The sequence below is a fragment of the Scyliorhinus canicula genome, chromosome 29, assembly GCF_902713615.1.
Source record: "Scyliorhinus canicula chromosome 29, sScyCan1.1, whole genome shotgun sequence".
NCBI classification, from domain to species: domain Eukaryota; kingdom Metazoa; phylum Chordata; class Chondrichthyes; order Carcharhiniformes; family Scyliorhinidae; genus Scyliorhinus; species Scyliorhinus canicula.
The window spans coordinates 12,991,362-13,002,670 of record NC_052174.1 but is presented as its reverse complement, the minus strand read 5'-3'; the positions used below and the strand labels follow the sequence as shown (position 1 = coordinate 13,002,670).

At 51.7% G+C, this 11,309-nt stretch overlaps 1 protein-coding gene across 1 annotated transcript; it reads right to left on the bottom strand.

Moving 5' to 3' along the window:
* Positions 1–5,030: 5,030 nt before the first annotated feature.
* LOC119958386 (P2Y purinoceptor 3-like) lies at positions 5,031–10,815 on the bottom strand. The gene is made up of 2 exons (XM_038786879.1): positions 10,476–10,815; positions 5,031–6,895 (listed from the first exon to the last, which is right to left on the bottom strand). Exon 2 carries the CDS (start codon positions 6,837–6,839, stop codon positions 5,787–5,789), a length of 1,053 nt encoding a protein of 350 aa, XP_038642807.1. The 5' UTR covers positions 6,840–6,895; positions 10,476–10,815; the 3' UTR covers positions 5,031–5,786.
* Positions 10,816–11,309: the final 494 nt, after the last annotated feature.

Genomic DNA, 11,309 nt, shown 5'->3' with positions numbered 1-11,309 from the left:
TAAACCTGCATTTAGATAGCACCTCTCTCAGATCCAAATATCCCACGGTTCTTATGAAACAAAATTACGTGGAACTTCATCCGATTTGAACAGGCCACAGAGTCAGATTGTTCAATATTGGTGTAGATCATTCACACAAACAGCCTCCTCCCCCCCCCCCCCCCCCCATCATCTCACTTTATCAACAAAACCTCCCAATCATTTCCCTCTCCTGTGCAAGCCTAGTTCCCCTTTCAATGTATCCATGCCAGTCAACAGGTGGAATCATAGAATCCCTACAGTGCTGAAGGAGGCCATTTGGCCCATCAAGTCTGCGATGCCCGACCAAAAGAGCACCTCTAACTTCGCCCACTCCTCCGCCCCCATCTCCGCAACCTCCAATCTAATCTTTGAACGCTAACGGGAAATTTTAGCACAGCCCATCCACCTAACCTGCACACCTTTGGACACTAAGGGGTAATTTATCGCGGGCAATCCGCCCAACCTGCAATCAATAAACGTGATATTCTGACAAGGAAGATAATGGAGGCAAAAATATTGAGGTTATCAGACGGCAGCTTGTTGGGATGGGCAGTGGTTAGCACTGCTGCCTCACAGCGCCAGGGACCCGGGCTCGATTCCGGCCTTGGGTGACTGCGTGGAGTCGGCATGTTCTCCCCGTGTGTGCGTGGGTTTCTTCGGGCGCTCTGATTTCCTCCCACCGTCCAAAGATGTGCGGGCTAGCTGGATTGGCCGTGCTAAATTGCCCCTTAGTGTCCAAAGATGTGCAGGTTAGACGGGGTTACGGGGATAGGGTGGGAAGAGTGGGCCAATCAAGGGTGCTCTTTCGGAGGGTCGGTGCAGAATCAGTGGGCCGAATGGCCTCCTTCTGCACTGTAGGAATCCACAGATAATGTCGAAAAGAGGCTGTGTTAAATAATCTTGTCTCACATCTGAGCTTATGTAACAGTCATAAAGGGCCCTTGGCCCTCAAACTTGGCCCTCGCCTTAGGTGCGAAGATCCTCAGGTTAAATCACCACCACTCAGCTCTCCTACTCAAGAGAAAGCAGCCAATGGTCACGCTACAGTGAACACAATCACTTTTTCAAAGAAGGTGCCTTCTTGAGCAGCTGCAGTTAGGGAGGGAGCTCCAGGGTTTTGACCCAGCGAGAGTGAAGGAACAGCTGAGATATTAATATTAAATCATTTTATTGCACAATCTTTAGTCTAACACTTGGGGATCTGTGCTTGAGGCCGCCGACCCCCTTCGTGAAGAGATTGTCTGAAAAATTAATAACAGACGCTTTCATGACTGATGCTTATTTCTCTCTTTAGTTGAGTCTCCATAGCAACGTGTTGTCCTTCGACCTTTGGACCCTATCCAACTCGGAGACACAGTTGATCAAGAAAATCCTTGTTCTTTGGTTGATGTGACTGTGTAATGGAATGTCTTTAAGGTTAATGACATTTCAATAACATTGTTTGCTTTGGACCATGTTTACAGTGTCGCTGGGAAAAGGGAGCTGACATGGGGTGTAGGCCTATTATCGAGCCACGCAACACAGATTGTGGCCATTCAGCCCATAAATGGCCCATCCGATTGGTCCCACTCTTCCCCCTTTCCGTCTCCCTCCCCACAGCCACGGAATTCATTCCTCCTCAAGTTTTTTTACCCTGTCGACAAGATTATCGAATCTGCCTCCACGTCGTACCTACTTGCTGCTTAAGAGTCGTCACTCTCTTCCCCAGGGAGCGACTGAGGCAAACAACGTCGAGACGTTTGAGGGGGAAGTTGGAGAAACACATGAGGGAGAGCGGAACAGAAGGGCATGTTAACGGGGAGAGGGCGAGGTGGAGAGGAGAGGCCGGAGGAAACTCACACGGCACGTAAATCACCCAAAGGGTTGTGAATCTATGGAATTCCTTGCCCAGTGAAGCAGTTGAGGCTCCTTCATTACATGTTTTTAAGGTAAAGATAGATAGTTTTTTGAAGAATAAAGGGATTAAGGGTTATGGTGTTCGGGCCGGAGAGTGGAGCTGAATCCACAAAAGATCAGCCATGATCTAATTGAATGGCGGAGCAGGCTCGAGGGACCAGATGGCCTACTCCTGCTCCTAGTTCTTATGTTCTTATGTAAATGCTGGTGGATCAGATGGACTGAACAGGGGTTGCCAACCACAATGAGGTGTATTCCTGGAGGTTTCATAATAATAATAATCTTTATTGTCACAAGTAGGCTTACATTAACACTGCAATGAAGTTACTGTGAAAATCCCCTCGTCGCCACATTCCGGCGCCTGTTCGGGTCACAGAGGGAGAATTCAGAATGTCCAATTCACCTAACAAGCACGTCTTTTGGGACTTGTGGGAGGAAACCGGAGCACCCGAAGGAAACCCACGCACACACGGGGAGAACGTGCAGACTCCGCACAGTCACCCAAAGCCTGGGAATCGAACGCGGAACCCTGGCGCTGTGAAGCAAAAGTGCTAACCACTGTGCTGCCCATGACTTGCCCCGCACGATTCTGCCATTAGTCGGTCAACGCGTCATCCTCGTGATGCACAGCCAGCCCCCCCCCCCCCCCCGATGCCAATTTGAGAGCAACAAAGACTCCTCACTCAACATGGATGAAGCCTGAATGTCTGACAAATGGCCCTTTTTCTTTTAACCCATTTCAAAACAATTGATGTCTTTCGAAGAGAAATGGTCGAAGAAAATGACGACAAAAACAAACCTTTTAACCACCCGATGATTCAGCCTCCAGGGTTTCACAGAGAAGTGACTCGAGGTTTATCTTCAATTCCTGGACACTCCAGGTCAATCCTGAAGAGTAGGCAACCCGAGGGCTGAATGGCCTCTTTCTGTGTTATCCATTGTGTGCAATGTTGCCACGTTTTGCCTCGAGTATAACTACGGATTAAATACAAAGTAAAGCACCTCGACAGTGTCAATTAAGAACTCCTTTGATTCGGTTTACAAGCCAGTGTCAAATGGTTCCTCGCAAGGAGATAGAGGTCTACGCTGTTAGAGGTGCTGTTTGTCTGATAGGACATTAAGCCAAGGTTCCACCTGCCCCCTCAAGGGGGGTGTACAGGATCCCACAGTCGCTATTGTGAAGGATGCAGGCGCTGGGCATTTATTGATATCTTATAGCTGACCTCCCCCTCCCCCCCCCCCCCCCCCCCCCTCCCTCCCTCCTCCTCCCCCAACCTCTCACATAAAGACCTTTCTGGCCAACGCCTGAGATTATTAACCAAACAAATGCAGGAGTTCTCAGCAGTCCTTTTTTTGGGCACGTTTAGAAGGTTTAGATAATCTCCTTCAGTGCTTCAGCCATTGAGGCACTGAGGCACACACAGTTGCTGGGTCACAGGTTCGTCCTCCAGCTGCCGGCTCTGGTTGACCCTCTGTATTCCCAGAGATTTGATGGCTTGCCCTGTACAACCTGTTGCTTCGCAGCTCTGGGGGCCCCGGTTCGATTCCTGGCTTGGGTCACTGACTGTCTGCACGTTCTCCCCGTGTCTGCGTGGGTTTCCTCCGGGCGCTCCGGTTTCCTCCCACAAGTCCCGAAAGACGTGCTTGTTGGGTGAATTAAACATTCTGAATTCTCTCCCAACGTACCCGAATAGGCGGCGGAATGTGGCGACTAGGGGATTTTCACAGTAACTTCATTGCAGTTTTAATGTAAGCCTACTTGTGACAATAAAGATTATTTATTTATTGACTTACACCTCCAACCTGCCTTCCCATTGGCCAATTAAAAAACAAAATTCCGTTTTGAATCAAATGCCATTTTCCTCCTGGATCGCTCCCGGCAGCATCGATGGACATTAAACTGCAATTTGTGGAGACTCCAGGCCATTCCTTTGAGGGATGGCAACCAGTCCTTCGATCCCAGCTCTCCGCTGCCTTAGCCAAGGTAACAGGAGGAAGGCTTTGCAATAGGCCCTGGGGAACCTGGAGCAGAGAAAGTGACGGCGCGTGTTCCCTGATTGCTATCACCTCGGGTTGGAGTTCAGCGACGATGCCCCCACAGCCTGCCCAACGCTCACCTCGGGCATGGCCAATGGCCAAAAGGTGGACGCACCTACAGCAGGAGGTGAAGGAAGAATATAAGATGCGACAGCAGACAGCAAAATGATTTGCGACAACCATCAACAGTTCCAATCTCTTTTTTATATCACATTCGGGTTAGAACGACTACAGTATCAAACAGATAGTGAGGGGCTGATTGACAGGTGAGGACCTCAAGGAGGGAACATTTCAAAAATCAAAATGGCCTCCATGACAGCCAACCCGGCTTTGGATTTGTCCGGAGTCAGTGGACAAGGTCGTATTGTGCAAATACTGTCCAGTTTCTATTTCAGTGAAGTTGATGGCGGTCAATGGGTCAAGTGGGACTTAAGGGGGGGGGGGGGGATCGGTTTGACCTCTCCAACCCAACTTGGCGACGGTCACTAACTGGGAAATTAACGTCCGGAGAAAAACGCATCGAACGCCAACTCCAAACATCCAACATTGCATTCTGGTCATGAGCCCTTCAGGATTAAACAGCCAATAAAACAAAATCAACGCTATTAACTGTGTCAGCGTGGCTAAGTGGGTGCCACTCTCTCTCTCTCTCTCCCTCGCCCACCTCCGAGACACAAAGGTGAAAATGAATGAAATGAAAATGGCTTATTGTCACGAGTAGGCTTCAATGAAGTTACTGTGAAAAGCCCCTAGTCGCCACATTCCGGCGCCTGTCCGGGGAGGCTGGTACGGGAATCGAACCATGCTGCTGGCCTGCCTTGGTCTGCTTTAAAAGCCAGCGATTTAGCCTAGTGAGCTAAACCAGCCGGTGATAGCGGCTCTGAGGCAAAGTCCAGGCTGACATTCCCAGTACTGAGGGGGTGCCGCAGTATCAGCAGTGCCGACCCTCGGATGAGAGAGATCCCCATCTGCCCTCTCAAGCGGACGTGAGAGCCTTCACGGCCAATATTTTGTGAACAGGAGCAGGGACTGTCGCCCCCCCCCCCCCCCCCCCCCCCCCCCGTTCCGCACCCTCACACCTGCCCCACAGCGTCCCGGCCAATATTTATTCCTCAAATCAAAATCACACACACACACAGACAGAAAAAAGAAGCAGTCTATTTGCTGGCTGGATCTTGTTGGGCGCAAATGGCTGCCACGTTTCCCACGTGACATCATCAGCGTCTATGCTTTCAAAAGTCCTCCATCGGCCGGAAAGCACTCTGTGGGCGGCCCGAGTTTTGGGAAAGTTGCCACCAGAAATTCAGCTTATCCTTTAATAGCCATGACACTGCAGGGTTATCACAGGGATGGGCCACAGCAGAGGACTGGGGTCAGAGGTCACGAGCCACGTCTGTAGCTCAGCCCCGACTCAAAGGGGGGGCCTCAATACACCCGCCCTGCCCTGACACGGGCTCCCTGTCAGACCCAGTTACAATGAGGCCCCCACGACCACCCTTCAGTGCCTTATTACAAACTGCAGCAGGATGCGGGATGACTGTCAATTCTTCGAGGTCAATTTTCACGTGCATTTAACAAAAGTTTTTTTTGACACGGGTCACATCAGAACAACCAGTCGACAAAAATAAAATGGATGCGGGGTGGGTGAATGCGAGCAGAGCTTGGGCCCTCAAACATCTAGGGCCGAGCGCGACGCCCAAGGTATCTCTGCGCTTAAGCTCCGCCCCCTGAACAGCGGATCTCGCCACCTGGGGCCTCGCGCTGGTCGAGTGCCAGTCCGGTCACCCTTCCAGATGCCCCGCTCCGCCACGCGCCAGCTGGCTGCCTTGGGTTCAGGAAGGCGACGTCAGGTGGTTGAACGGTCTGAAAATGTTCCAGGAGGATTTGGAGTCCTCAGTCTGCTTCTTGGCCTTCAGACAGTTCTGCGGCCACTTGTCCTTGGTGAGAAAGTAGAGCAGGGCATTGAGCCAGGCATTGAAGCTGGCCAAGGGCCTGGTGACCTTATAGCAGATGGTCACGACCCGCTTGGTGGTGCAGGCAACGTCAGGGACGGCCTTGTTGATCAGGAAGATGGTCTTGGTCACGTGGAACGGGAAGAAGCAGAGAGCAAAGAGGAGGGTGATGGTCACAATGGTTTTGATGGACTTGCGCCTCTTCTCCAAGCCCGGGACAGCAGACTTGAACTCCTGGTTGTTGATGGTCTTGAAGATGGTCTTGATCACGCGGGAGTAACACCAGGCGATGATGGAGAAGGGCAGGAAGAAGCCGACCGAGTGCAGGATGATCCCGTAGGGCACGTAGTGCGGGTACTCGGTGTCGAGGGCGTCGTCCCAGCAGTTGGTGGCGTTGTTGAAGGGGGCGGTCTTGGCGAAATGGAAGATGGGGCAGGTGAGAGCCAGGACCACCAGCCACACCAGCACGCAGACCACCCTGGCCGTCTTCTTGGTCTCCATGGTGATGGTCTTCATGGGGTGGCAGATGCCCAGATAGCGGTGGAAGCTGATGCAGGTCAGGAAGAAGATGCTGCAATAGAGGTTGAAATAGAAGAGGAAGCGGACAAGACGGCAGGTAAAGTCTCCAAAGACCCAGACGTCGTGCATGATGTAGCTGGCGATGAGGACCGGCAGTGAGAGGCCATACATGAAGTCAGTCAGCGCCAAGTTAAACATGTAGATGAGGGAGCAGTTCCACTCCTTCCGTCGTTTAAGAATGCTGCAAAGAATGATGGAATTCAGCACCAGGCTGAGGATGCAGGTATAGGTATAGCAGACAGGAAGGAAGACATACTTGTACGATTCATCCTTGTTACAGGAGTTTGAGGCGTTCTGAGGGAGCTCCTCGCTTGAACCATTGTCAACCATCGGGCTTGTAGCATTTTCATTCATCTTCTAGACTCTCCTGCTTGCGGTAAGCATTTCCCATCAGTTGTGAATCATCAGACCTAGACAGGGACAAGGAAAGAACGGAAGTGAGAGATCGGCGGCAACTCGCTTTGTGTAAATTTCCTCCCATGTTTCCTTACGTCGTGACCATTGACTTCACCTCAAATGCGCTTAAACCTGACTTCTTGCTCATCCCCGTTTTCTCTTTCCCCGCCACCTCTCTTGCTGCAGCTCTCCGAGATCCCTCTTGCACCCTCCAAATTCTGGCCTGTGACAGGTCCCTTGTTTTAATCGCTGCCCCCATTGGCGGCTGTGACTTCAGCTGCCTGGGTCCGAAGTTTTGGAATTCCCTCCCACCTCTGCCCCCTCCTGTAACATGCTCCTCAAAACATCCCTCTTTCACCTTTCACACTACCTCTCTATATGCCCTCAGTGTCAGATTTTGTTTGACTCTGCTCCCATGCTCCTTGGCACAGTGGTTAGCACTGCAGCCTCACAGCGACAGGGACTCGGGTACAATTCCAGCCTCGGGTGACTATCTGTGCGGAGTCTGCACGTCCTCCCCGTGTGTGCGTGGGTTTCCTCCGGGTGCTCCGGTTTCCTCCCACAGTCCGAAGATGTGCGGGTTAGGTGGATAGGCCGTGATAAATTGCCCCTTAGTGTCCAATGGTTAGATGGGGATACGGGGAGAGGAAGGGCGAGTGGGACTGTATAGGCCTCCCTTTCAGAAGGTCAGTGCAGACTCAATGGACCAAATGGCCTCCTTCTGCATTGTAGGGATTCTATGAAGTGCCTGGGTAGGTTTGACTATGTTAAAGGTGCCAACCAGCAGCAGGCCGCATCCTGTAAACTATTTTTTAAAAAGTTATGTGCACAGCAAGCTCCCACCAGGAGCAGTAAGATGTGATTCTTGATTGGTGATGTTGTTGAGGGGGAAATGTTAAGCAGGGCACTGGGTAAAGTATCTTCTATTCGCCCACTGGGGCCCCGGGAACATTCTCATCCACTTGAGCGAAACAGGAGCCCATTATTAAAACCACTCAGCCAGAGTAAAGTATCTCTGACAATGCAACACTCTCTCGATATTGCATCGAGGGTTTCCCTCAGGTCAGCAACTCAAATAAGGAATGCTCACGACGGTCAGCAAAAGGATATCGTCCCCAACTCCCCAACGCACGTTAATGCAACAGTCAAGAAAGCCCAACAACGTCTCTACTTCCTACGGAAGCTGAAGAAATTCGGCACGTCTGCATCGACGCTAACAAACTTCTACATATGCCCCATAGAAAGCATCCTATCCGGCTGCATCACAGCCTGGTATGGCAACTGCTCGGCCCAAGATCGCAAGGAACTGCAGAGTGTGGTGAACTCAGCCCAACGCATCACACAAGCTTGCCACCCCCACATTGATTCTGTCTACACCTCCCGCTGCCTCAGGAAGGCAGACAGCATTATCAGAGACCCCTCCCACCCAGGCATTGCCTTCTTCCAGACCCTTCCATCAGGCAGAAGGTACAGAAGTCTGAAGACTCGCACATCCAGATTTAGGAACCGCTTCTTCCCCACAGCTACCAAACTCCTCAACGACTCCCCCTCAGACTGATCTGTTCCCTGTAAGAACACTATTCACGACGCCCTATGCTGCTCTTGCTCATGTATTTGCTTTGTTTGGCCCCTTGTTCCGCACTGTAACCAACATCCTGGAGCGTCCTCCCTAACAGCACAGTGGGTGTATCTACACCACATAGACTGCTGCGGCTCAAGAAGGTGCTTTCTGAAGGGGCAATTAGGGATGGGCAATAAATGTTGGGCCCGCCAGCGATGCCCGCGTCCCGTAAAGAATTTAAAAATAAATGCCGCAGTAGTGTTGCTGTGTCAGAACTACCACCTTGTGGATCAGATATCAAAGCGAGGCCTTGCAGCAGGACCCCACAGCCACTACCCTGGGGGTCCTGACCAATATTTATTCCTCAGCCACCATTGCTGGGAGCTTGCTGTGCCTCAAGTGGCTGCTGTGTTTCCCACACTACAACACGGCTACGAAAAGCACGAGTGTTAAGTTAAGCCTTTATTAAACACGGGTGAGGCCACGACTAACGATTCTGGACTCCACACTTTAGGGAGGTTGTCAGGGTCTTGAAGCGCGGATGGAGATTTACTGGAGTGACACCAGCGTTGAGGGACTTCGGTTAGCGCAGAGAGATTGGGAGAAGCTGGGATTTTCCCCCTTAGAGCTGAGAAGGTTAAGGGGAGATTTAATCGAGGCGTTCAGAAGCATGGGGCAGCACGGTAGCATTGTGGATAGCACAATTGCTTCACAGCTCCAGGGTCCCAGGTTCGATTCCCGGCTTGGGTCACTGTCTGTGTGGAGTCTGCACGTTCTCCCCGTGTCTGCGTGGGTTTCCTCCAGGTGCTCCGGTGTCCTCCCACAGTCCAAAGATGTGCGGGTTAGGTGGATTGGCCATGATCAATTGCCCTTAGTGTCCAAAATTGCCCTCAGTGTTGGGTGGGGTTCCTGGGTTATGGGGATAGGGTGGGCGTGTTGACCTTGGGGAGGGTGCTCTTTCCAAGAGCTGGTGCAGACTCGATGGGCCGAATGGCCTCCTTCTGCACTGTAAATTCTATGATGAGGTGTTTTGACGGGGTAAATAAGGGGAAAATGTTCTCTGGGGGCGAGGAAGTCGGTAATCAGGAGGGACACAGATTGAAAAGAACCGGGGGGGGGGGGGGGGGGGGATGAAGGAATTTTTTATTAAACACAGCGACTTAGAACATAGAACAGTACAGCACAGAACAGGCCCTTTGGCGGCCCTCAATGTTGTGCCGAGCCATGATCACCCCACTCAAACCCACGTATCCACCCTATACCCGTAACCCAACAACCCCCCCCTTAACCTTACTTTTATTAGGACACTACGGGCAATTTAGCATGGCCAATCCACCTAACCCGCACATCTTTGGACTGTGGGAGGAAACCGGAGCACCCGGAGGAAACCCACGCACACAGGGGGAGGACGTGCAGACTCCACACTGACAGTGACCCAGCCGGGAATCGAACCTGGGACCCTGGAGCTGTGAAGCATTTATGCTAACCACTATGCTACCCTGCTGCCCCTAACTTGCCCCAGACTTGTGATCTGGAAGGTGTTACCTGTAAGTGGTGGGGGGTGGGGAGGAGACTTACGAGGAACTTTCAGAAGGGATTGGATAAATACTTGAGGAGATATCATTGCAGGTCTGTGGGGGGGAAAGAGCGGGTGGGGGGGGAAGAGAGGGTGGGGGGGGGGGAAGAGAGGGTGGGGGGGGGGAAGAGAGGGTGGGGAGGAAGAGAGGTTGGGGGGGAAGAGAGGGTGGAGGGGGAAGAGAGGGTGGAGGGGGAAGAGAGGGTGGGGGGGAAAAGAGGGTGGGGGGGAAGAGAGGGTGGGGGGGAAGAGAGGGTGGGGGAGGGAAGAGAGAGGGTGGGGGGGGAAAGAGAGGGTGGGGGGTGCAGGGGGTGGGTGGGGGGAGTGGATCGCACTTTCAAAGCGGCCCGACTAGCCTCCTCCTACTGGTTGCATGATATGAATCTCTGATTAGAAATGCAAGCAGTCCTCCCAGTTTGAATCGAATGATGCCGAGAAATTGCAAAAGGATCCTTACCTCCAGCACCATCCGTGAAAGAGCATTGTCGAAGAACTGTCCCTCTCTCCCTACCTCCTCACTCCCATCTCTCTCCCCTTCCTTCCTTCTGTCCCGAGACGGGAGTTTGTACATTCTCTGCCGGACTATTGCGCAATGTTTAGGTGATGAGTTACAATTTAGGTGTGTGTTAGCAATCCAAGCTGTAATAATCTTTGCAAACTGTTAAAACGTGACTTAGTAACTGGCTGGCTGGGTGGTAAATAACCAACACAAGCAGACTCCTTGCTCCGAAATCCTCTTTCGCGAAGAAAAGTCCATTTAGTTTTGAACGAGAGAACATTGAAGAAGCTGCTGAATGTGTTGGGGGGGGGGGGGGGGGGGGGGGAGGATGTTTTGATGGAGCTGGCTTAGATCTGATCAGGGCCATTTTCAGCTTCGCTGACCCAGGACACACTGTGACATTAATCGGATCATATTCTCATTATCCTGAGACTCGTGCGGGTTTAAAAGTACAGCCCCCTCAACAGGTGAAGGCTGAATCGCTTCCTTTCTACATCACTTGGTCACAACAAAGATAGAGTTCCCTTTCAGGAGGATGAGCCGTTGCCAGATCAGAATGTATTTCACTGTTTAAAGAACAATCAAACCAGGTTCCTTCAAGTCAAAGAAAAAGCTAATTTATTAACCCCGAACTTGGAGCGGAATTTTAAAAAAACACATCAAGTGTTCACCCTCATACAGTCATTAGCGCCCAAACACACACACAAACTCACACACACAGACCCACACATATACCCACACACACCCACACATATACCCCTCCCACACACACACAAACTCACACACACAGAC

What these genes read in the sequence shown, in the direction of transcription:
- LOC119958386 (XM_038786879.1), bottom strand. Translation starts at nt 6,839, where the DNA reads ATGAATGAAAATGCTACAAGCCCGATGGTTGACAATGGTTCAAGCGAG.